The sequence below is a fragment of the Zootoca vivipara genome, chromosome 4, assembly GCF_965207765.1.
Source record: "Zootoca vivipara chromosome 4, rZooViv2.hap1.1, whole genome shotgun sequence".
NCBI classification, from domain to species: domain Eukaryota; kingdom Metazoa; phylum Chordata; class Lepidosauria; order Squamata; family Lacertidae; genus Zootoca; species Zootoca vivipara.
Window position 1 is genome coordinate 64220126 of NC_142587.1, and position 27191 is coordinate 64247316.

At 40.9% G+C, this 27191-nt stretch overlaps 1 protein-coding gene across 7 annotated transcripts in view; it reads left to right on the forward strand.

Annotated features, from left to right (window-relative positions):
* The window catches only part of DCAF6 (DDB1 and CUL4 associated factor 6), a 50645-nt gene extending 27756 nt beyond the window's left edge, over positions 1-22889 (forward strand). For 4 of the 7 annotated variants that reach the window (XM_088668031.1, XM_088668032.1, XM_035114415.3 and 1 more), the window contains 10 exons: positions 3320-3487; positions 9274-9385; positions 11826-11941; positions 12827-12910; positions 13147-13465; positions 15581-15719; positions 20623-20779; positions 21163-21251; positions 21738-21843; positions 22453-22889. In XM_088668031.1, coding sequence (XP_088524157.1) covers positions 3320-3487; positions 9274-9385; positions 11826-11941; positions 12827-12910; positions 13147-13465; positions 15581-15719; positions 20623-20779; positions 21163-21251; positions 21738-21843; positions 22453-22517 — 1355 coding nt within the window. In that variant the 3' untranslated portion in view covers positions 22518-22889. The remainder of the gene's footprint in view (positions 1-3319; positions 3488-9273; positions 9386-11825; positions 11942-12826; positions 12911-13146; positions 13466-15580; positions 15720-20622; positions 20780-21162; positions 21252-21737; positions 21844-22452) is intronic. The other 3 variants (XM_088668033.1, XM_035114417.3, XM_088668030.1) reach the window with 1 other exon arrangement.
* The last annotated feature ends 4302 nt before the right edge of the window (positions 22890-27191 follow it).

Below are 27191 nucleotides of genomic sequence, written 5' to 3' on the forward strand. Positions count from 1 at the left end.
TGTTTGCATGTAACATTGAACCATAGTATAATGCTGCATGGATGAGTCTGAACAAACACAAGCAAAGGATTGAACACTCTCCACTTACTTCATCCTGCATGGACAAGAATGAATCATTGCAAGAGTTCAGTTTTAGGAAATCTCTGCATAGCATTATGTTCAAACCAGAGACATCAACTCTCGCTTGTTTAGTAAACCAGTTTCATAACCCATAGTTTGAAGTTGGCTTACTATTGATGTAAGAATTAAGAGACCCAGGGTGTAGATTTTGATTTTTAAAATGTTCCAATATTTATTTTATTGAACCTTTGGCTAGAATGTATTCGGCTTGATTTTGTGTGCCTGTATTTTATGACTCCTACGCTGCATTCCTTTCCTATCTGACCCTGAAAGTGGCACAAATGATCACGAATGATGTTTTGTTATATCTGTTTTGAGTTAGCACCAGGGTGAAATCTGACATCTCCTTGAAAGGTTCCGAGGAAGAGATAGGGACAAGAATGTCAACAACATTGTCTAGGCCTGGTTGCTAAGGAAACAGTGATAATGTACCGTAGGACATTTGAGACCCAAATGGCCAGAGCAGTTAGGGGCACCCCAAGGTAATTGCAGGGGTGAATTTAACGGTATGGAGCTAATACGTGTTTTACCTCTCATGACCTGTAACCTTTCTTGTTGTATGTAGAAAGTTGTTTAGGAATGTTATTTATGACTCTTTGTGTGCTGTGCCTTGTTCCGATGCTCCTTGTGGCAGACCTTTTTCTTAAGTGGCTAGAACAACCATGTTAAGCTGAGCTCTGTCCTATTGCAATAGTATCTAATAAAGTCCAGGCCCTAACTGGATCTGCTGGAGCTTGCTGCAATTCACTTGGTTCTGTGTTTTATTTAAAAGCTGTTCCCTTACCTGGGTAATGAACAAGTGGTGTAGAAACAAATTCTTACCACACTGTGAAACTGACCAGAGTTTGGTTTAAAGCAGGACCTCTGGTTTAAATGCATTGCAGAGCAGAGATTCCTTAAAAGTACAGTAAAACTAAACTCTGACAATGTCCTCCTGTCAGACAAGAAGGGGTATGAGGGGAGCACAAAAATGTTTTGCTTAGGCTCATTCATGTAGTGCTGAACTATGTTTTATTGTTGCTTGTGAGCTAAGCTGCTGTCTCTGGCAGAGTTGCTATGTGAACCAGGTAATGTAACTTAACAGAGAGAATACAATTTCTGCTTAGCTTATTCCATTTGCAGGTGGCATTACTGTCATTGGGGAACTTTGATGACTTTCCTTTTCCCATGCTATGCATTAATGGGTGTGTGCATGCATGTTTCTTGAGTCACTTTACTCTCTCAAGAAAAATCAAATCCTCCAAACAATTAGACCACAATAATAGTAATATTGTATTTTACTGTGTTGTGGCTGTTACAGCCAAACTTTTATTTAGGCTAAAAGTATAAACAAGTTAAGTACAGTATTAAAACCAGTTTAAATTTAAGTTCCTACCATTACAGCTTAAATGAGCTGTTACTTAGAGACTATTAAGAGTTTTGTAATCTTGGTTATGAAACAGACTGTTCTAATTAATAGTAAATATGCAAAGATATGTATATGCCTACATTAAGTCAAACACCAGCTGATCTTCCCTACCTATGAAAATATTATTAAAATCAGTAATTTTAAAGGGGAACTCACTATTTTTTCTCTACCTGTGTTTGTAGTTCCTGTTCTTATCCATTTTTAATCTGTTGATCAGTTGTCCATTTCAGCAAAGTTATCCATTTCAGCAAAAATGCTGTTGCTTCTTTTTAGTATACTAAAAGTTTCTCACTTCTCAAAGAATAATTTAGAAACGCTAAAAAAGGTAAAGGGACCCCTGACCCTTAGGTCCAGTCGTGACCGACTCTGGGGTTGCAGCGCTCATCTCGCATTATTGGCCGAGGGAGCCGGCGTACAGCTTGACAAAGACGCTTCTGGTGAACCAGAGCAGCGCACGGAAACGCCATTTACCTTCCCGCTGTTGCGGTACCCATTTATCTACTTGCACTTTGACGTACGTTCAAACTGCTAGGTTGGCAGGAGCTGGGACCGAGCAACAGGAGCTCACCCTGTCGCGGGGGTTCGAACAGCCGACCTTCTGATCGGCAAGCCCTAGGCTCTGTGGTTTAACCCACAGCGCCACCCACGTCCCCTAAACACTGGGCTGCATCAAATAGTACCTTTGCCTTATTGGAAAACACTTCTGCTTACATAAGTTAGGGCACCCGATTTTTGCTGACTGCTCCCTCGGTGAGGAGCACCCTTCTCCCAAGTGCTGAGGGATCCTCCTGAACAGAATGGTGTATGTCTCAGAGGCATGCATTAGTTGAAGCGAGGAGAATCTGCCAGAATCAAGTGCCCCAGCTTAGCTGAGCAGACGTGCTTTCCAATAATTTCTCCAATATTTGTCTGCATTTGAAACACTTTATACATTATTTTCCCCCTATGCTGAGATAGTCTTCATGTAATTTTTAAAAATGTATTGTAACGTGAAGAATAACACAAGAGGAGATTGGACTGCTGATCTATGCAGAAGTTGTCCATTCTGAGTACCTGCATTATGAAAAAAATGATGCCACTCTTTTCCTTATTGCAATATACACAGATCTTTCTACATCAAGCTTCTCTCTCTGTATTGGGGGAAAAATAAAACCTCCCTCATACAAAAGTATGAGTTTAGTTTCTTATTTCAGTATTGGTCTTAGGGTTACTTCACAGTCTCAGCTGCGTTTTATCACACACCTTCTCTATTTGCTACCAAAAAATACTCATAAATAGGGAACATGTGGCTGCATTACTTATGAAAATTTTGTATTGGGATTTGAAAACAGAATCTGGTGGGAAGAGTCACTTTTTAAGAACTGTGCTAGTCACGCTTCAGTTCTCTCTTCTTCCTAATACCATGATGTGTAATACAAAAGAAAACTTTTAAGAGAAAGTGTCATCTATTGCACAAAGGATACTCTAAGAAAGCTCCATATGTATGTGTTTCATATCATCATGCTTTTTTGGTACATTATTCTTTACTTAAATGGCTAAATAATTGGGTAATAGTTGGAGACAATGAAGCATGAATAATGAGCTTCATAATTCCTATAATTTAGAAAGGAAATAACCAATAAAACACATTTTATTTTCCTTCTGAATATTAGTAGTTTGCTTTTAAACAAAACGTTTGCTGCTTTTATTTCTCTACTCAATATCTATTACCTCGCTCTTTAGTCTTTATGTTCTTTTTATCCTATGTTCTATGCCTGTTTCTTTTTACACCCTTTTTTTCCTGTCTGTCAGAATTAATGGCGCCTGAGTTAGCTATACTCCGTAGGGGCCTGCAGCGGCTGAGGCTTAAGAAGGCTGAACAGCAGAGACAGCGAGAGCTAGCTGAGGGTTCAGCACAACAGTCCTCCAGCTCTGATCAGTCTTCCCCTAAGGGATCCCCACAGGACCCTCAGCCTACAGGTTGTCATTTGTCAAGGTTTATTAAGCAGCTGGTGTAGTTACATAGTTTGTGCTGCTATTGTTTGCTGAGATGCTTCCCCTCAAGAACAAGAGAGTGAATGCAGTTGCTTCTTGCCTGTCCTTTGCATTTGGTGGTGTTCATTCATCACAGTGTTACAAAGTAACTAATACTTGGCTGAATATCTCCATACTTCCGTAACAATATTGTTAAGTATAGTTCCTGTTTGAATAAAATCTGATCCATAAGATCAACTGCTTCACTATGCAAAGATGTAGAGTTAAGGGCTTCCCATTCCAGCCTGATGCACTGAAAGAAAACTAACCCTAGCACTCACCAATGTTTAGCTTTGGTTGCAAATCCCATGCTTTGCCCTCCTCACAAACCTGAAATGAAGTGACATTTTAAGCAGCTCTTTCACATCAGCTAGGAGAAAGAGGCTCTTTCACATCAGCTAGGAGAAAGAGTTATTTTGATTTCTATAGAATCTTGTTTGGGCCTTGTTGAATTTTGCTTTGGGTGCTAAAATGACCTTAGCTGAAAATAATTTTGCCATATTTATTTGTGGGAATGATGCATCTTGGCTTCCTGTTACCCTTGGCTGTGACACATACCTCAGTTTAGGATAGATGACATTATTGTAGAACAGGGTGACTTCCATTTTGAGGGGTATCAACCATATTCCTGATCAAAGTTATCCTTTCCCTAGTCAAACTGCATTGCCACAATGCTTTCTAATTAGTAAACTGTTTCTATTGTGTTAAAATGCTGATGCATGGCAAAGGGAAGTTTCTCAGTTCTGTTCATAATTTGTACATTTTTAGTAGCTGGTGGTAAACATTTTAAATAGACATATTAAGGGATCATGAGGCATAATTGTTTGTAATGAACTTGAGAAGTAAAACTCCACTTGATCTTTAAAAATGTTCACATCAAAAAGAGAGATCTGGTTCATATTCTGCCTCTGCATGTAGATTTTATATGTGTAGAAGCAAGTTTTGGCACTTCCTGTCTTATACCATATGTAGAAGCTGAAGTTTAAAAGGTTGAATGCTTGAAATCAGAATATAAGTAGACCCACTTCAAGCAACTGTGTGCTACAAAAGGGCTATTGGAAGATTATGTAGATTTTTATGCTACATGTGTAGATTTTTATGTAGCTCAAAGATTTTAATACATTTAGGCTTGATGGCGAAACATTTGTGACCTTAAAGCTTGCTGCACACCCCACTGAGCCTTATACCTACACACTAGGAATATATGCAAGTAGTTAGGAGATATGTTTTCAAGTGTATGTACTCAGAAGTAAGACCCATTGAATTCTGGGGGATTGGCTTTCCTGAAAGTTCATACAGGATTGATGCTTTATTGTCTTACATTGGAATTATTTTGAATAATTTGTTTAGTTCTTTGTATGTGTGATCTTAACTTTACTACTACCTCACTTATACAGGTTTGTAGATGAGGTGAATTTAATATATTTGACTAAAACTGATTGTAAATCAGATTTTCTCTCTCAAATCACTGGTCTACCTGAGACTGGATTACTTGTGCAGTGTCCTATTGTAGAATAATAATAATAATAATAATAATAATAATAATAATAATAATAATAATAATAATTTATTATTTATACCCCGCCCATCTGGCCGGGTTTCCCCAGCCACTCTGGGCAGCTTCCAACAAGATATTAAAATACAGAAATCCATCAAACATTAAAAGCTTCCCTAAACAGGGCTGCCTTAAGATGCCTTCTAAAGGTCTGGTAATTGTTATTCTCTTTGACCTCTGGTGGGAGGGCATTCCACAGGGTGGGCGCCACTACCGAGAAGGCCCTCTGCCTGGTTCCCTGTAACTTGGCTTCTCGTAGCGAGGGAACCGCTAAAGAAGAAATATATATACATTTTGGATATGTTTGATGAGAGTAATTCGTACTTGGATACTATGATTTTGGAAATGGAAGTACAGCCATAAGTTTTCTCTCTATAGATTTGGGAGCTGATTAGTGCAGGTTGCAGTTATGCAGGTTTGCTGACTTGCAGATTGATAAGGTAGCAATACAACTTATGTTACACTGCATTGCAATTCTGTGAACTGCATATACTCACCATCACTTACAGGTACTCGGTTCCAGGATTGCCAACTTGGCCCCATGACCATTGGTGCCCAGGGCTGTGGGTGCCATGCAGTATGCATGGTCCTAGCACAGAAATTTGTGGGTGCCCGACCCCTTCATGGGGAATTTTTGTGGGTGCTTGGGCACCCAGGGCCCCAGGGAGTTGGCACCTGTGCTCGGTACTTCTGGTCTCATAGGACATGGTTTTGCAAAAAGAGAGACAAAGCTTCTGGTGCAAATCACAACCAGTGGAAGAGAGCTACCATTGCAGAACTACTTGCAATTACATTACAAACAATATACAGTCGTACCTTGGAAGTCAAACGGAATCCATTCTGGAAGTCCGTTCGACTTCCAAAACGTTCAGAAACCAAAGTGGAAGCAGTGGAGGCCCAATTGGACATTCGGCTTTCAAAAATAGTTTGCAAACCAGAACAGTCACTTTCAGATTTGTGACGTTCGGGAGCCAAAATGTTCGAGAACTAAGCTGTTCGAAAACCAAGGTATGACTGTATTTATACAGACAATAAAGCTCAGCTTAGAGAATTGCCTTGGAGCAATGATACTGGGTTCTGTGTGGCAACCTGAAGTCTTCTATTGCCATCATGTCAGGAGCTTTACTAAGACAGAAGAGGCTTCCTTTCCTTGCAGAGCTGCACTTCCTAAAATTATAGATTTGGTTGTGTTGTCCAGTGATCATTACAGTGTGCGTGTGATCACTAAAACTTTCATCTATGTTATATAGGTATCAGGAGTTGGTTGTGATTGCTTCTGTTGTCTGTTTTGCAATATTACTGGTATGTACTATATAAGTTCAGGCATCTATAGTCAACCATCTTCCACCCTACATAGTTTGCTCCTGTGCAACCCCCCTCTTTTTTGGCCTTTTCATCATTTTTGCTTATCTTGCACCAGAGAAGAAAACTACTTATTGAAAATAGGTTTTAAATTTGTCCCCAATTGCTCTTGAGTTTTGAAAATCTGTTTTTCCTCAGGGAGAACTGAAAGGTAACACACAGTTACTAACAATCTACTAATAAGAAAATGAAAACAGAGTAAAAGGTTGTTAAGAATGTTTTAAGCTTACACACTTACATGAGATTAAGTTTCATTGAATTTACTACTGAATAGTGATGCCTTCGGTAGTGCTACAAAACTCTTGTTAAAAAAATGCTTGTTTGGTTATTCAAAATTACACAAAGCTGAATGACACAGTTATAGGAAAACCCTTGTTGTGTTTTCTAGTTATAAGAACCAGCAAAATTAAGCAATTAAAAGAGTAGAAACATTGTGTTGAAATCTAATGTTTTAAGATTTCATAGAGAGACAAAGGCACAGGCTTGTTGTTCAGGCAGGCAGCAAGGTGCAGATATACAGGGTGGAGCCTGACATGCACAGCAGCAACAATTTCTAATTAAAGAGCAATAGAAGGCAAGGTTACCAAAGCACTCAGGGCCAAACTAGAAGTGTATTATTGAAGGGTTTCTTTTCCAGCCAGAGTTCACAGGAGAGAAAATGTCATGTTCGAGAGTCCTATCCCTTCTCCATTTCCATCTTGATTTCCCTTCCTATTTGGAAATCCCTTCCTTCCTTGCCTCATTTTCATCCATTCCTCTCTGGGTTGCTTAAAAAGTTTTATAGTAATAATAATTAGTATTTATTAGATTTCTATACCTCTCTTTATCTGAGGAGCACAGGGTGGTTTACAATATAAAAACACAAAAATATGTAATACGGTAACAAACAAAAACAATGTACATGCACACGAAAGCTCATACCAATGACAAACTTAGTTGGTCTCTAAGGTGCTGCTGGAAGAAAAAAAAATTATTTTGTTTCGACCACGTCAGACCAACACGGCTACCTACCTGTAGCTAGCCCCATAGATTTGTAATTAGTCTGGGAGAAGAGGAATGTTTTTGCCTGGTGCCTAAAGATAAGCAATGAAGGTGCCAGGTGAGCCTTCCTTGGGGAGGGCATTTCACAGCGAGGAGCCACTGCAAAAAATGCCCATTCTTGTGTTGCCACTCTCCAGACCTCTTGTGGAGGAGGCACATGAAGGGCCTTTCATTTAGCAGTGCAGACATTTAGAGGAATATAATAGGTAGCACAAGATCTCTTTGTTTTATATAATTTATATCCTGCATCTTCAGTTCAAACTAATTAATATATCCCAGGTGGCAAGTACAAATATATTAAAACTAATTCAACAATTTTAAAATCTAATGAAGCAGCAGTAACAATGAAAACAGCAACATCATAGGAAGCTATTTTAAAAGATTTGAAAAAAATAAAAATGTCAGAAAGACATGAAAGTAAAAGAACCAGATGAGCCTCCTGGGGAGAGCATTTCACAATAGGGGCACTACATAGGAAAAGATAATTTCCACAATTGCCACATGATTAGCATGTAGAGCAGGGCCTCCAATGACAGTTTTAATGAAAAGGCAGTTGCATGTCCTTCAAATACCTGGTCCTAAGACATGCTGTTCCTTAAAAAATTGTTTTGTTTGCTGCAGCTGTCTTCCAGAAAACATTCATGTTTTCTATACTTTAATAGAAACTATTTCCAGAAACGTACCAAACCCAACTTTCAAAGAAGAATTTTTAATTATCCATTGTACCTAGTACCATCCCATGGAGCAACTAAAAAAAAGTCTTTCCTTCTTTGGATATTCAGCTAATTTGCAGTTCATGTTCAGGATTCTGGTTTATTGCAGAATGACTAATGTAGTATTGGGCGCTTCTGGTGCCTGCTTGTTGAATTGAAGGGGCTTGCAGGAGACCTCAGGTCAGAAATTCAACTAATTTTGTAATGAATGCAACTCTCCCAATGCCCATATTATCTAAGACCAGTCTTGACGATCGAGAGCCAACTATCCATTTCCACTTGACAGGGTCCTAGCCTTGATTTATACAGCTTTAGTAATTTGTAGGCGTGTGAACTTAATTACCTTGGACACAAATTAAAGGAAATTGGCCAGAACAATATCTGCTAGGTGATCTCCTACATGCAGCCTGTTGCAGAAACATTTAAACGTATAATTGTGCTCAGTTTTGCGTGTGAAATTGAATAAATTGTTATACTTTACTTAACTAGAGTTCCTCAAAGCAGGTGAAACAGGTTATATGTATTAAGAGCAGGACTTTTTTCAGCTGGAACTCTCCCAAACTCAGTTCCTGCACCTCTCAGGTGGGCACTATTGCCATTCTAAAAGAATGAGGGAGGTGTTCATGGTGAGTTCCAGCACCTCTTTTTCTAGAAAAATAGCACTGATTAAGAGTACCAATTTTGACCTATTGGTCTTCAGAATTTATTTACCACTCAGTTAAAAATGGTTAAACACAGTTACTGGAAACATTATCGATTTGTAATATTTAGACATTAGTCATTTATGATAAGGATCTGCGTAGATGGCATATCTTTGATTCAGCAGAAATGTTACATGCATTTCTAAATCTTTGTTTTCCACTTCCCCTTATTACTGTTGTGTTTGGACCTTTGTCCAAGAGTTACAAGGTGATCATACGTAATACGTAAGAGTTTAACTTTGCACAAGCTCCAAGGCTCTACTTTTAATGAAGCTATTACTAAAATAAACAGATTGCCCTCAGAATTATGATTTCTTTACATATGTGGTATGTTCACACTTACTAACACTTTGTTTTCAGATGATGAAAAGGCAAGTCCACATCCTGGAACAAGTGAACCTGTTTTAAGTTTACATTATAGTACAGAAGGAACAACTACAAGCACAATAAAATTAGACTTCACTGATGAATGGTAAGAATGCACCACTTTTTCCAATTTTAGCTGTGACTTCAGTTGTAGCATTTTGGGGTGATTAATGGGCCATTGAAATCAATGGGCTGTATTCAATACTGTTCATGTGCAAGCAGAACAGACTTCTACTTGTGGTGGGACTTTGCCTTCTTTGTCTTCACTGCACAAATCTGTTCTGGAATGGTGGGGAACCTTCTAGAGAAGATGGGGGGAGTTTAGGGGGGGTATGTGGCGAGGGAAGAAAGGGGATGTGAAGTCTGCTTGCACAACACTGAATACTGCCCAATGGATTTAAGTTGTATCTTGGTTTACTCTGAGTATGTTTAACATTAGATCTGCTACATTGCCAGAATAACTTCATTAGGAAAAAGTGCTGAGTTAGACCAGAGGAATATTGTGTTAGGCTAGATACATGTTTTAGAGAATTGTATGAAAAATACATTTGTTTCATACACCCAAGCTTCACATGGTGCTTTCAGTATTTTAAAATAATTATGAAAAGTCTTTCAAGCATTATTTCATTACATTTACTGGGATAGTAAATCATACTGGAGATCATTTCCCCCCCTGGGATTACAAATAAAACACTATATGAATTGAATATCAAATTTAGCAGAGTGGGGTACAATAATTGCAATAATAAAACAAAAGCAAGTGAAACAATAAATAACAATATTAAAATACAGAGAGCAGCTTATTCTATTATTATAACAGAGCAGAGTTGAGTATTCATAAATGCCTGAAAAATAGCAAAGTCTTAACCTGATGGTGAAATTGATCTTAAGTTGGCGCCACATAGACTTCAAAGGAAGGGAATTCCATAGTCGGAGAACCACAGCAGAGAAGGTGCTCTCCTATGTCATTGCATAATTTCCAAACGTGAGATGCTGAGCAGGGCATCCCTGGAAGGGCTTAATGCCTGGGCAGGAAGACATTGAGAGAGCAGTACTGTCAAGTCAGGAAAGTTACATGGCTCCAGTGAACTATTCCACTCAACAGCCTAGCAAGCAGCAATCTATAGTAGCTGCAGCTTCCAGGTAATCTTCAAGGGCAGCCCCAAGTATTACAGTTACCCAATTGGGAATCCAGTTTTTATAGCCTAATATATGAAGAAGAAAGCATTATGTACCAGATAGTGTAATGGTCATGACCCACACAGCAATAATCAATACAATATTTTGTTACCGAGCAAAAACAAACACTATTTTGGTTATAAATATTTATCATTGCTTCAGTACCAGTATGTATATATGAACTCTTATTATTTCTGAACTACAATGAAAATTACAAGCAGCTTTTTCCAAATGAGAATTGAAAGGGTGTGTGTGTTTGTGTGTGTGTGTATGTATGTATGTATGTATGTATGTATGTATGTATGTATGTATGGGGAAGTCATCTTAAAGCAACATAGATCACATACATATTATAATTAATGGTATATAAAATATCAAACTAAATTGATGAAAATCAATACAGTCGTACCTCGGGTTACGACCACCTCGGTTTGCGAACAGTTCGGGTTACGAACTGCGCAACCCCGGAAGTGTTTTCGCCACGCGCGCGCACTCATAAGCTGCGCGCGCGATCGCGCGATTTGCGCATGCGCAAAGCGCGAAAATCGCGAAAATCGCGCTTTGCGCATGCGCAAAATGGCGGCGCCCATCGCGTTCGGTTTGCGAACTATTCGGGTTACGAACTGCGATCCGGAACGGATCACGTTCGTAACCCGAGGTATTACTGTATTGTATATTTAGATATATTGTACTGCTTCTACAATTCTCAATGTAAAGCACAAACTATTTCAATTAATGTTTTCTTACCTTTGCTTTTCGTTTCATTCTGATGTATGTTTGTTTTTCCATGGCCACATTTTATTGTCATTCCTTCATGAAGCATATGATATACAATCTCCAGTTTTTTCATATAATACTCTAACAGCCACAGTCATTCAAGATGCTAGTTTTTAACATCCTTTAGAAACAAACACATCCATATAATTTTAAAGGTAATAAAGAGGATCTAGAGGGATTGCATATCAGAGTACAGTATGCTTTCTATAATCCTTTTAATAATTCTCCAGTAAAAAAAATTCTGCAACATTCCCAGCAAAAGAAGTTTGCTTCCTTTTCATGCTATCAATATTTTTTGGGGTAGTTCTTCTTACTATTACTATTATTATAACAGGGTTAATAACCATCTTGTCATTACTATATAACAGTTCTTTCTGATTGCTGTCCTTAGTTAGATTTTATGGTGCTTATTACAGAGTATTTCCCATATCTCCATAGCGATATATTTTTTGCCTACTTTATAATATTCTTTAACTAGCTCATACATCAACAATACTAGTAAATGGTTTTTATTCTGGGAATATATTTGAAGGGCAGGATATAAATATCTAAAATAAATACATGTGTCTGTGGAATGTTCTTGTTGCTAGGAGCAGTACAGCTTCAAGTTCCAGAGGGAGTGGAAATTACAGCAAACCTGAAGGTCAGGAAGAATCCCTGAGAACTCAGAGTTCAGAGACACCAATATTAGAGAGTTCAGAATCAAGTAAGATGTGAATTTGTTGCCTTTATAGCAATGATATAGCCACTATATATACATACACTTTTTTGAAAGATAAAAAGTAATGTGTATACTGTATAATTGTAAGTGTACAGGGTAAAAGAACACTTGAAAAAGTGGGGGGAGAAAATGGAAAAGGGGGGGGGGGTAACACCTATATACAAAAAACCAAAAACTAAAAGAGAACTTATAAACATTACAAGATTGTTATTGTAGTTAACCTACATTTAACCTAATGCAGTGTTTATAGAAATGAATTCCAAATATTGTTAAATTTGTCCATGGCAAGTCTACGTTTATACATGATTTGTTCATGTGCTACAAGTTTGTACATATCTTCTATCAATTCGTCAAGAGACAATATACTGTAGCTATATCATTCTTCTTCCTGTTTCTTTCTGATTGCCGTCTTTAGTAAAATTTTATGGTGCTTATTACAGAGTATTTCCCATATCTCCATAGTGATATTTTCAGTGCATCATTTTTGTCAGTTTTCATTACTTTCCATGCAAGCTATACAAGACTTTAGAAGGCTTACGATAGTGACAACAGTATATAATACTGTGTTTTCCTGAAAAAGACACTGTCTTATATTTAGTTTTCCTCAAGAAGACACACTATGGCTTATTTTCAGGGGATGTATTATTTTTATTATGCGCCCAGCCTCGCCTCTTCCTTGGTGCCCTCCAGAACTGCGTCTATCACTATGGCTTATTTTCGGGATATAACTTATATTGTGCAAATGCTTAGAAATCCTGCTACTGCTTATTTTATGGGTATGTCTTTTTTTCAGGGAAACAGGGTAGCTAATTTTGGGAATTGCTAGTAGCCCATTTGCACTATTTATATAATTTAAATACTGAATTCCAGGAATTCCTGAGGACTCACATGAGGAAAGTACAAATGTTGAAGAATTGACACCTACAAGTGAAAATGTTGGAACACCACATTCAGGTATGTCAAATGGTAACATATGCATACTTTACCCAAAGTACTGAAGGAACTGTAAATTGTTAAAGCAAACTCAAGCTCTCTTCTCCCCCCCCCCACCCCTGAAATACTTATATCTCCAGGACAGGTTATAGCTATTTTTTTTTTCTATTTTAGGTTTTAATAATGTTGTCAAAGATAATTCAAAATGTTTTTAGTGTGATAACTGATTAAATGTCATTGATTGATTGTTCTATCAGATAATGATGTGTCTGGCCAACTGGAAAGTAGTATGGAACTAGAAAATGACCCTCATCTTGACTTAACCTGCCAGACACCAGGCGAAGGTTTATCAAGAAAAGACACAGAAGAGCAAGGAAGCGCGAGTCAACAAAGTACAGAGTCCACTGCCAACTCAAATAATACAAATCATGAACCTCAATCCCAACCAGATTCCTCAGGGCTTGCTTCTCATGAAGAATCATCTATGAGAAGTTCTGCTTTCCAAGAAACTGATGATAGTGATGATGACCCTGTTCTGATACCAGGAGCCCGGTTTCGTGGAGGAGTAGGCCATAGGTTAGTATTGTGGTGTGCTATTCCCTGCTAAAGACAGTTCTGTTGAAGTAAAAAATTGGAAATCGTAGCAGTATCATTCAGACCTCTTAAAAGTTATGCTGTCAACATGCATTCATAATAGGCATGAAGGATTAGCCCTCATTTCACCATGGGATTCTGCTTGCTCTTCTTGGATATTAACATTCTACCTCAGTGCATTGTCTTTCTAGATTTTCAGTTGGAATTGCATAATTGTCTACGTATTGTAGCACATCATGTGATCCTTCAATGACCTGGAGTCTCATACTGAAGGCAACTATCCTATACACATTTACCTGGGCTTAAATTTCAGTGGACTCAGCAGGACTTACTTCTCAGTACACATATATAGGATTGTGCTGCAGGAGTGCATGCTCCCATATGTTTTATTTATATGCCATGTCTGCATAACAGGCATATATAAAGAGGTTCACTTAGTCACTCTTTCATGCACATAGAATTCTCTTTCCTTGTACTTAACACAGCTTGATTGTCTTCCAGAGACTTGGAAAATGTTCTGGGTGTATTTGTTTTTAGTGGCTAGTAGAAAATTTATATAAAATTGTTTGCTTTTCCTCTGAGGAGCTTGACACAGTGCTTATGGTGTCTTCACCATTTTATCTTCACAACAACCTTGTGAAGCTGGGCCGAGGTCACTTAGCAGGCTTCATGAATGAATGGGGATGGTTAAATTGGACCTGGGGCACTGTACAGTTTATTAACAATATTATATACATTATTTTTATTTTAATGACTTCAGCTGTTATTCCTTTCACTAGATATATAAGAGGAACAGAATTCAAAAAATCTAAGAAAAGAAATGTAAAATAAGTGTGAAGTATGTAGAGAATGTCTAAAGAGGGGGAAAAAGGGAGAATCTCAGAAGCGGTTGAGAAGTCGAAGGAGGAAAAGGGGAGGGATGACAGGGGGGAAGGAGGGGGGAGGGAAGGGCGGGAAGGGAAAATAAGACAACTGTAACAATAATGTTATGGCTGTTTTTTTTTTATTCGATTGTAATTATTGTGCAGTGAAACCAATAAAGTATTTTAAATAAATAAATAAAAAGATATATAAGAGGAACAGCAGTAGGTGGTAGAATATTGAGGTAATTCAAAATTACGGTACCTAACCACCTTTTGTACTGGTTACTATACAAGTTTTAAATCTATTGGACTTCATATAGAGAGGGTGACAGTGGAGAGTAATGTTAGTTGTATCTTGTGCCCCCCCCAAATAAAGGTAATTGCTGTGTGAAAGGTTTAACAAGTTTATTAACCTCTTTAGTGTGTTCATGATGAATGCAGTGTAAAAAATATACAGTGGATCTAAAGCCCAGGTATTTCTCTTTTGTTAAACACTTACCATATATTCTGGCGTATAAGACTGGGCGTATAATACGACCCCCAACTTTTCCAGTTAAAATATAGAGTTTGGGATATACTTGCCATATAAGAAATATGACCCGGCGTATAAGACGACCCCCAACTTTTGAGAATATTTTCCTGGGTTAAAAAGTAGTCTTATACGCAGGAATATACTGTATTGTATTTTTCATGTGCCACAGCTTACGTGATTTGTTGATTAACATAATATTTAGTTACGGCATCTGGTTGGCCAGTGTGAGTACAGAATGCTTAATTAGATGGGCTGTTGCCCTGATCCAGCAGGCTATTCTTGTGTTCTTATGTTAAAATGATTATATTGCTTAAATGCATCTGTTGGCTAATTGACAGCTTCTGCCTCAAATGCTGTCAATGGACGACTAGCTGGTGGTGCTTATAAAATCCTCAATTTCATTATTGGCACTGAATATAATACTCAAAACAAAACTTGCACAGGCTGTATTTGCATGCTCAAGCTCTGCTGTCCTCCCTCTTTTTGTTGTTGGAGAGTACAGTAAAAGCAAATTTTTAATAATGTATCAAAAGGCAAAGGTTGTTTTATGTGGGCTAGTGGTCTAACCCTCTAGGCACAATTAGCCTGCTTAAATCCCATTTAGGTTATTGGGATCTAAACAACCGAACTCTGCACAGGACTGCAAACCAGGTTATTATGTAGCTTTTTGACAATGATGGCCTTTCTGTTTATAATCCATAGACGATCTGCTGTAGCTCGCATTCAGGAGCTCTTCAGAAGAAGGAAAGAGAGAAAAGAGATGGAGGAATTGGAAACACTGAATATTAGACGCCCTTTAATAAAAATGGTTTACAAAGGTCATCGAAACTCCCGGACAATGGTACATAGTTTATTGCTAAATTTATAATTTGGTTTGCTCTAAATATGTGTTATGCTAACCTACATTAAAGGTAAAGGTACCCCTGACTGTTGGTCCAGTCACGGACGACTCAGGGGTTGCGGCACTCATCTCGCTGTATAGGCTGAGGGGGCCGGCGTTTGTCCGCAGACAGTTCCAGGTCATGTGGCCAGCATGACTAAGCTGCTTCTGGCGAACCAGAGCAGGGCACGGAAACGCCATTTACCTTCCCGCCGGAGCGGTACCTATTTATCTACAGTGGTACTTCTACTTACGAATTTAATGTGTTCTGAATGCACATTCGTACCGTGTTTCTCATATTATAAGACACGTCTTATATTTATTTTTTCCTCAAAAAAACACACTATGGCTTATTTTCAAGGGATGTCTTATTTTTTTCCTCCTCCTCCTGCCGCGGCCGGCATTGCTGCTGCTCCTATCACTATGTCTTATTTTCGGGGTATGGCTTATATTCCTTGAATGCTTAAAAATCCTGCTATGGCTTATTTTATGGGGATGCCTTAAAATATGAGAAACAGGGTAAGTCGAAATTTTTTTAAAGTCGAATCTCATAGGAATGCATTGGGAGAAAAAATTCGTAAGTCGAAGCAACCCTATCTAAAAATTTGTAAGTAGAAAACCGCATCCAAGATGGCAGACGGAGCTCCGTTCGTGAGTAGAAACATTCGTAAGTAGAGGTACCACTGAACTTACACTTGACATGCTTTCGAACTGCTAGATGGGCAGGAGCAGGGACCAAGCAACGGGAGCTCACCCCTTCTGATCGGCAAGCCCTAGGCCCAGTTGTTTAGACCACAGCGCCACCCGTGTCCCATAACCTACATTAGAAGAGAGATTATAAGAAAAATTAAGATATATGCACATCATAGTACAGTTATGGTTACTCCAGTACCTTTGCAAACTCTTAGTCCGGAGCACTGTATGCCTGGTCTACATTATGAAATAACTTTGAATTTAAAATAAAAGGTGTTATAATGGACTTGCATGGGTTTGGCTTCTTCATCCACTCAAAGGCAGGAACAAAATCACCTCAAAAAAACCCCCTCAATATTTTGCCTCTGTTCTCCTGAAGTAGCAAGTTACATTGTTGCCCTTGCTGGGGACAGTTGTTTAAGACATATTCTCTCTCTCTTTTTTGCTTCTCCATGTCTCAGGCTTGTACTATATTTTGAATCTGTGTTGTATTGCTGTGTGTTTATGGTGTCTAGGACTCTTGTCTGTTCCCTTGGTGCCCTGGACTGTTTGAGTGTGTGAAGCTTCATTTCCCCATGTTCTTCATGGGTGTTTCCTTGCAATTGATTTTGTGGTTATTTTTACTGCAATTTATTTATTCAGTGATTTTTCCCAACATGTAATTTTCTCAGTAATGACCATCATTCTTGAGGAGGGCCAAGTAATAAATGTGACATTATTGGTAGTTCTAGTTACAGGTAGGTAGCCGTGTTGGTCTGAGTCGAAACAAAATTAAAAAATTCCTTCAGTAGCACCTTAAAGACCAACTAAGTTTTTGTTTTGGTATGAGCTTTCGTGTGCACGCACACTTCTTCAGATATCTGAAGAAGTGTGCGTGCACACGAAAGCTCAAGATATCTGAAGAAGTGTGCGTGCACACGAAAGCTCATACCAAAATAAAAACTTAGTTGGTCTTTAAGGTGCTACTGAAGGAATTTTTTATTATTATTGGTAGTGTGAGCCACCAGAGGGCGCCCAGTAACCCTCCAACTTCTTTCATAGTTTAGCAGAGCTAGGAAAGATCTGTCAGAGGAGGAAGGCACCTTGTTGTTGGCATCTGTCTGTCTTGAGAAACAATGGAGTATGCTTCCAAGGGTGATGTCAAACTGTTGCGTTAGGCTGGGCAGTGTGTATGGAAGTCCTGGGCTGCCCAGACAACAGGACCCCCCCTCTCAGCCTCACTGGTGTCCAAAGGAAAGCAGAGCAATACAAAACAACAACAGGTTTTTTGTTGTTTTTTGTAGAGTTTTCTCCTTAGTCTTTTCTTCTCCCAAAGATATCTCACAAGGCAGTAGAGGTTTAGGATCAGAGTTTTCCTTCTCCTTGATGGGCCACCTTCCCAGATTGACAGGGCCCACCTGTCCCTCACTTCCCTCTATAGCACATGCAGAAACTGCCTTCTTTAACATTAGACCCGCTATTGGTCTCATCTGCTCAATCAGTTCGAGCCTGACTTTGCATGCAGGGGAGGTCCCTAACTCACTGAGGATGCAAGACCTATTGGCTACCTTCTTCTAGGGTACCCTCAGCTGACCAGTCAAAGCCGTTCCCAAGGTGTGGCTGCTGTTGCATGCTGACAGCTTCTTGGAGCCACAGGCGGGAGCTGAGTGCAGGATGGGGGGACCAAAGGTGACTACTCCAGAAGGAGCATGACACTACCTGGAGAATCAACATTGTCAACTGTGATTCAAGTTCTGGGAATGAGTTTGTAGGGCTTGAGCCCTCACCACCACAATCAATGCAATTAGTCTTCAGTACTGTTCCTCAGCAGTCAGCCCCTGTGCAGCTGTGGATAAAAACCAGCAGTGATTCTTTAATGATCTAGCAAAAAATAAATAAAAGGGAAGCTGATTCAGCAGCCTTTATTAACCTTTCTTCTGAAACTTTCGTTAGGTAGAAAGCTATTTAGTCATGATGCTTTAAAAGGTGTGTTGGTGGAGTTCAAAGAGAAGAAAAAGGTCATGCCTTTGAAGGCTTGTTGTTGTTTAGTCGTTTAGTCGTATCCGACTCTTCGTGACCCCATGGACCATAGCACGCCAGGCACTCCTGTCTTGCACTGCCTCTCGCAGTTTGGTCAAACTCATGTTCGTAGCTTCAAGAACACTGTCCAACCATCTCGTCCTCTGTCGTCCCCTTCTCCTAGTGCCCTCAATCTTTCACAACATCAGGGTCTTTTCCAGGGAGTCTTCTCTTCTCATGAGGTGGCCAAAGTATTGGAGCCTCAGCTTCACGATCTGTCCTTCCAGTGAGCACTCAGGGCTGATTTCCTTCAGAATGGATAGGTTTGATCTTCTTGCAGTCCATGGGACTCTCAAGAGTCTCCTCCAGCACCATAATTCAAAAGCATCAATTCTTCGGTGATCGGCCTTCTTTATGGTCCAGCTCTCACTTCCATACATCACTACTGGGAAAACCATAGCTTTAACTATACGGACCTTTGTAGGCAAGGTGATGTGTCTGCTTTTTAAGATGCTATCTAGGTTTGTCATTGCTTTTCTCCCAAGAAGCAGGCGTCTTTTAATTTCGTGACTGCTGTCACCATCTGCAATGATCAAGGAGCCCAAGAAAGTAAAATCTCTCACTGCCTCCATTTCTTCCCTTTCTAATTGCCAGGAGGTGATGGGACCAGTGGCCATGATCTTGGTTTTTTTGATGTTGAGCTTCAGACCATATTTTGCGCTCTCCTCTTTTACCCTCATTAAAAGGTTCTTTAATTCCTCCTCACTTTCTGCCATCAAGGTTGTGTCATCTGCATATCTGAGGTTGTTAATATGTTGAGCCTTTGAAGGCTATGTTTACCCAATTAGCACCACTGCCACTCTTTTTGTTCTCCAATGTCTTCTGAAAAAGGTAGGGTTTTTCAGTCTGCCTGTGCTGCCTGGAACAGATCCAGGTTCCAGTCCTGAGGTCAGTGGCAGCAATCTCATGCATTTACCATGTTTCTCCGAAAATAAGACACCGTCTTATATTTATTTTTCCTCAAAAACCCCACTATGGCTTATTTTCAGGGGATGTCTTATTTATTTCCTCCTCCTCCTCCTCCTCCTCCTCCTCCTGCTGCCACGGCCAGCATTGCCTATCACTATGTCTTATTTTCGGGGTATGGCTTATATTCCTTGAATGCTTAAAAGTCCTGCTATGGCTACTCTTTAGCTTGGCAAGAATGTAATTGGTCACTTCAGCGTAACAGAGACAAAAGACTTCCTTTGATGCAACTGTATTCCTGCCTTTGAGTGTTTGGGGAGGCAATCTTAATTGAGTACACTATAACATCACATAGAAATATGTTTCCAGCTAAACCAACAGTCCTTTCTATTTAGTGCTGCTTAGGGTCTCTTCTAAATAGATTGTGTGGATGCTTTAAACACTGTACTGTTTAGGTATATATATTGTATATAGGATGTATATTAGCTATAGGTACTACAGCAGCGTTTCTCAACCACTGTTCCGTGGCACACTAGTGTGCCGCGAGACGCTGGCTGGTGTGCCGCGACGTGCGGCGAAGAGAAGGGCGATTTGCATTGTCACGTGCCTGTCGGCCACCAGTAGACAGCACTGACCCGCCGGAAAGCAATATTTCTCCTCCTCTTTCCCAAAGCTCAATGCAAACGAGCCTGGCGGCCGCCAATACACAGCTCTGACCCGCCGGAAAGCAATATTTGGCAAGTGTTTCTTACAGTCATAATTATAATATAGGGCGGCACAGAGTTACTTTTTTTAACTTTTTTAATGGTGGTGTGCCTCGTGATTTTTTTCACGGAACAAGTGTGTCGTGGCCCAAAAAAGGTTGAGAAACACTGTACTACAGTATGTAGGGCCTTGGGGCACCTTTTAAACGGATAGCACGTATCATTTGAAAATATTTATTTTAAAATAGTGGGCACAGTTCTGGCCTTGCTAAGGTTATGGATAAATCAAACCATAGTTTGAAGTTAGCTTATTTCAGTTTGTCTGCATTCAAACTTAATGCTAAATTGCTGTTTGTTAAAGATGAAAGTAATTGTGCATAGCCATGTCAGGGGATGGAAAGGAGTTGTGAAGTAACTTTGAAAGTGAATTAGAATGTCTCCCAGCTGTGCATACTAACCATAATGAAATGTTTGATTCCCCTCCCAATTTATTTTCTGTATAGATAAAAGAAGCCAATTTTTGGGGTTCTAACTTTGTTATGAGTGGTTCAGACTGTGGACATATATTCATCTGGGATCGGCATACTGCTGAGCACTTGATGCTGCTGGAAGCAGATAACCACGTGGTGAACTGTCTGCAGCCACATCCATTTGACCCAAGTAAGATTGTTTTTCTCTATCATTTACAGGCATAGGCATAGCTTGTAGGGAAGCCCTTGAAAACACTTGGCTTCATCCATGTTCTACCAAAATGATAGGCTATTTTTAATTGTTTGTAGTCTGAAGGGCCTTAGCTAATACTAATGAGAGATCTAGTCTTTTTCAGATCATTGCCTACCTGTTGCAAATTATGCACATGTGAATGCTCCCTAGGGAATAGAAGTTCTAAGTGGAACATAAGAGTGAATTTAAAAGTGAAACCCTTCTAAACAATTGGGGGGTGGGGGCGGGCAAGTTGCAACAAAGTATTCCAACCACCAAATATTGTTTGTATTTGCAAATGTAAAATAATGTCTGCTTAATATATTCTTAAATTGTTTTAGTTCTAGCCTCATCAGGTATTGATTATGATATAAAAATCTGGTCCCCACTAGAAGAATCCAAAATTTTTAATCGAAAACTTGCTGACGAGGTAAGATGATATTCTGCAGTAACACTCCTATTTCTATAATTTTCTTTCCTGACAATATTGAAGTTGCTTGTGTTTGAGGAAGTTAATACTTTCTGTGCACCACTAATACCAATTTGTAACTTAGAAGAAAACAATAATTTCATAGATGTATTCCCATAAAAAGACCAGTTCACAGTGTGAGATGTGTCATTGTTACTGGAGCATGGAACTAGATTCTATGGCACATGCAACATGTATAGAAACGTAGTAAATTCTGTTATAGAAGTGAACTGATCGTGAATAGCCTTAAATTGGTAAAGAGTTGTGTGCACCAGTGAAACATGTATTAGGTAAAGAGAAGTCTTTGGTAAATACTGATACAGTGTTTTATGTCAGATGCTCATATAATAGTGGCACATAAATATATACAACAAACCTTTAGAAAATATCTGCTCTGTTAAATTCTTGTTCAGTAACTATTTCACTTCCTCTCTACCCCTACCACAGGTTATAACTCGAAATGAATTAATGCTGGAGGAAACAAGAAACACAATCACTGTTCCAGCTTCTTTTATGCTAAGAATGTTGGCATCTTTGAACCATATAAGAGCAGGTAGGAAGATTCTACAGACACTTTTTACTGAATGAATTGATTATGGTCATAGACCAGAAATCACTTTTGACTAGATTTCTTATGTGAGGTGTTTCATTTCAACTAGTTGCCATTTTGGGGCCAGACAGCTCAAAAGTTGTATTTTTCAATACGACTTTTTGGTTCCTGAAATTCGTTCTGATTGTGCAGATAAAATATCATGGATAGACTTCTAAAGAATGTGTTGTCAGTGTGTGAAAACAGACAAGATCCAACGATCCCTAGGCATGCACCTCCAGGTGGTGGAGACATCAGGCACCACCATCCTGATGCCTGGGCATCTTCACTTGGTCGCAAGTGGCCGATAGGTGCAATATATACACCTTTACATTTCTGTGTAAAATTATATGAATCAGAATTTTTAGCAGCTATTCATATTTTTTCTTCCTACTATGTTTCCATTATATTTATAAAAGAGAGTATATATGTTCAGTATACCTTAAGCATTTCTACTTCATTCATCACTAGACCCTGGACAGTGGTTGAACAAAATGTCATTTTGTTTTCTGAATTGGAAAAATGGCTTTAAAATTGCTTCAGTCATTTAACAATTACTCCCATATTTTACAGACCGGCTGGAAGGAGACAGGTCTGAAGGATCTGGCCAAGAGAATGAAAACGAAGATGAAGAGTAATTGGCTCTTCTCTGAAAACACCTAGACGTCATGAAATTTGTATAAGTCATGAATTATATTTTTCCTTACAAAGCTTTAGTGCAATTTTAAGGTTTTGCTTTTGAGTAACCTAATGTTTTGATTTTGAATGAATGTGTGCATGACTTGCAAAAGTGTGCAAGTAAAATAAGCAAAATGTTTTTAAAATGTTTTGCAGTGTATGAGGGGTGCTAGAAAATGCGAAGTGCAATATTTTCCCTTAACTTGCAAACATGGGAGCTTGGATCAGTGTTTTAAAATAACTTACCTTATAGTGAAAACATTGGTTCAAATAAATTTCTATACCTGCTATTTGCATGTTTGTTGCTTTCTATTAAAAGATGTGGTTGTTTACATTTGTGTTTGTCTTTTTCTGACCACTATGTGAGGAAATCAACACATCACATTCTCTGCTGACTACAGTAATTTCTTTCTCCATCCTTCCCCACAGAAATCCTATTGGGGTTTGGAGACTTACATAACTTGTAAGTTGACTAGAAATTTATTCTGCCTTCTTAAAAGACATTTAAGTCAGAACTTTTATGTGCTAAATTTAAATGTTTCATTTTAGGTATGTGTGACTATAGAGTTTCTGAATTGCTTTGGAAGCTCTGATAAAAAGCAGCTTGTCATACAGCACAGAAGGCTGCTGTTGCATACTCAACTGTGTGCACAGATCCAGCCATGTAGCCTTCTGGATCAAAGTCTGTTGGAAAAAAATGGGCTATATTGATGGTACTGTATCTTAATGCTAATAATAAGGCAGTAGGTGATGATAATAATAAGGCAGTTGTTAATAATAATAATAATAATAATAATAATAATAATAATAATAATAATAATATACCCCACCCACCTGGCTGGGTTTCCTCCTACCCAATTCCTAATTAAAATTAAGTGTTTTTGCAAAATTTACTTATTTCTGAATAGTAGCTATTGGAAATGGAAACTACTGAAGATTACCTAAGAGTTACTATCCAGCCACCTTAATTCTGTCCATCTACCATTAATTTGTGCAGTTTTCAATCTAAAAAATTGTCCTAAAATCCTACATCTTAGAGCAAGTTACCACAGCAACTTCTGTTCATCATCTTAGAAAAACTTCATTTTCTGACTGATGTTGCTAAAATTTTATAACAAGGGCTATCATCTGATTAATATTAATACAGTGGTACCTTGGTTATCAAATTTACTGTAATCCATTCCAGAAGTCCATTCCAAAACCAAAGTGTTCCAAAACAAAGGCACGCTTTCCCAATAGAAAAGAATGCAAAATGGATTAATCTGTTCCAGACTTTTAAAAAAAACCTTAAAACAGCAATTTAACATGAATTTTACTATCTAATGAGACCACTGATCCATAAAATGAAAGCAATAATCAATATACTGTACTATAAAATAAATAAGACAGTATTGTAGATTATTAAAATTAAAATTATTATTTTTTCCTTACCTGCACTGATGATAGTCATTGTTTGGATGGGGGGCTTTTATCCATTTCCACAATCAGTCAGTAGCTGAACTGAGTTCCACACAGTCACAAAAACAAATTAACTGAAAAAGCCTCAAAAACAAAAACGCAAAATAAATAGCAAAAACAAAAGCACCAAACTTAATCCGTTCCAGAAGTCCGTTTGACTTCCGAAATGTTTGAAAACCAAGGTGCAGCTTCTGATTGGCGCAGGTGCCCCGGAAACAATAGCCGACAGCCACATCGGATGTTCGACTTCCGAAAAATGTTCGAAAACCAGAACGCTTCTGGGTTTTCGGGGTTTGAGAACCAAGGTGTTTGAGTACCAAGGCATTTGAGAACCTGGGTACCACTGTAGATGAATCATATCAATTTTAGTCAATTAGTGTTCATGTAAAAAATAAGTAGGTCTGAAGAAGTAGACTTTTAATGTCTTTTTAATCTTTTGTTGGAAGCCGCCCAGAGTGGCTGGGGAAACCCAGCCAGATGGGCGGGGTATAAATAATAAATTATTATTATTACTTTGATTAGATATCTTACAACAGGCACCATCTTAGAATAGGTAGTCCTTCCTAGGGGAGAATAGGAAATTCCTTTTTTAAGATGGTGTTTGCCATCTACAGTATTGTTAGTACTATTATTAAATCAGATTAAATCAGGAGCATCATATTAGTTGGTTTTGTTTTAATAGGTGACACCTTTTAAATCAATAAATTTTTAAAATACATTTACTAATAAAACTTTGCAGCCCTATTTAAAATCCAAACGAGTATCAAACTTTGACCCATTTTGCATGCAACATTGAGTCAAGCCATGGCCCATGCAAACAAGCATTTTGTGAGTTCCCAGAGCAAAAATTGCCATTGTACCACTCCTTCCTTGGTCCTGCCGCTCCTATGCTACCAGGTCTTAGCCCATGGTTTGGCTTAGTATTATGGCTCACTAAACCACAAGCAGTAAACTCAAGAGCAAATCTTGGTTACAGCTTGTGGTTATAGCTTGTGGTTCGTCTGGAATGAGACAAACCATTAGCCCAGGTTTGGGCCTAAACCAAACCATGGCTTAGCCCTGGGCAACAGCAATAAGACCAAATGAGGAGTGCTGCCTATGACCAGGAATCTACATGTTTGCTCATTTGCACTAAGCCATGATTTGGCTTAGTGTTATTAGCTGACATTCTAAACGTACTTGAATAGCAATTTTATTGAAATATATGGGAACTAGTGGATTTTAGCCCGTTTAAAAACGGGCGCTAGAGGAAGCGGCCTGCCGGGACTGGCTTGGCGGTGGCGGGTCTTCCCGCCACCGCCAAGCCAGTCCGCAGCGGGGTTTTTTCGCCGTTTGCCTTCCCCTGGGGGAGGCAAACAGCGAAAAACCCCGCCGCGCCGCAATTTGGCTCCGGGACTGGCTTGGCGGTGGCGGGATGTTCCCGCCACCGCCAAGCCAGTCCGCAGCGGGGGCTTTTCGCCGTTTGCCTTCCCCTGGGGGAGGCAAACGGCGAAAAACCCCGCCGCGCCGCAATTCGGCTCCGGGACTGGCTTGGCGGTGGCGGGTCTTCCCGCCACCGCCAAGCCAGTCCGCAGCGGGGGCTTTTCGCCGTTTGCCTTCCCCTGGGGGAGGCAAACGGCGAAAAACCCCGCTGCGCCGCAATTCGGCTCCGGGACTGGCTTGGCGGTGGCGGGTCTTCCCGCCACCGCCAAGCCAGTCCGCAGCGGGGGCTTTTCGCCGTTTGCCTTCCCCCGAGGGGGAGGCAAACGGCGAAAACCCCCGCCGCGCCGCAATTCGGCTCCGGGACTGGCTTGGCGGCGGCGGGAAAAAGGGGAGGAATTCCTCCCCTTCTTCCCGCCGCCGCCAAGCCAAAGCGGGCTTCCCTCCGCGCCCGCTGCCGCTTCGGCTTCCTCGGGTTCCCCGAGGAAGCGCCGTCCCATGCCGGAGGTGTGCGGCAAGGCTGCCGGGGGGGGGAGCGCTTCTCTCCCCCGCCGCCTCACCGCGCACCTCCAGCATGAGACTGGGCTTCGGAGCGGCGGTTGGCGGAGCGGCAGTTGGCTGTTCCCTGTGTCCCGAGAGCGCGGGTCCAATCCCTGTGTCCCTGGTTGTCCCTCCGTCCAATCCCTGTGTCTCTGGGGGACATGCGCAGTACCCCAGGGACACACGGGACAACTGGACGCAGGGACAACATGGACATTATTATATAGGACTAGTGGATTTTAGCCCGTTTAAAAACGGGCGCTAGAGGAAGCGGCCTGCCGGGACTGGCTTGGCGGTGGCGGGTCTTCCCGCCACCACCAAGCCAGTTCGCAGCGGGGGCTTTTCGCCGTTTGCCTTCCCCTGAGGGGGAGGCAAACGGCGAAAAACCCCGCCGCGCCGCAATTCGGCTCCGGGACTGGCTTGGCGGTGGCGGGTCTTCCCGCCACCGCCAAGCCAGTCCGCAGCGGGGGCTTTTCGCCGTTTGCCTTCCCCTGGGGGAGGCAAACGGCGAAAAACCCCGCCGCGCCGCAAATCGGCTCCGGGACTGGCTTGGCGGTGGCGGGTCTTCCCGCCACCGCCAAGCCAGTCCGCAGCGGGGGGTTTTCGCCGTTTGCCTTCCCCTGGGGGAGGCAAACAGCGAAAAACCCCGCCGCGCCGCAATTCGGCTCCGGGACTGGCTTGGCGGTGGCGGGATGTTCCCGCCACCGCCAAGCCAGTCCGCAGCGGGGGCTTTTCGCCGTTTGCCTTCCCCTGGGGGAGGCAAACGGCAAAAAACCCCGCCGCGCCGCAATTCGGCTCCGGGACTGGCTTGGCGGTGGTGGGTCTTCCCGCCACCGCCAAGCCAGTCCGCAGCGGGGGCTTTTCGCCGTTTGCCTTCCCTCGAGGGGGAGGCAAACGGCGAAAAACCCCGCCGCGCCGCAATTCGGCTCCGGGACTGGCTTGGCGGCGGCGGGAAAAAGGGGAGGAATTCCTCCCCTTCTTCCCGCCGCTGCCAAGCCAAAGCGGGCCTCCCTCCGCGCCCGCTGCCGCTTCGGCTTCCTCGGGTTCCCCGAGGAAGCGCCGTCCCATGCCGGAGGTTTGCGGCAAGGCTGCCGGGGGGGGGAGCGCTTCTCTCCCCCGCCGCCTCACCGCGCACCTCCAGCATGAGACTGGGCTTCGGAGCGGCGGTTGGCGGAGCGGCAGTTGGCTGTTCCCTGTGTCCCGAGAGCACGGGTCCA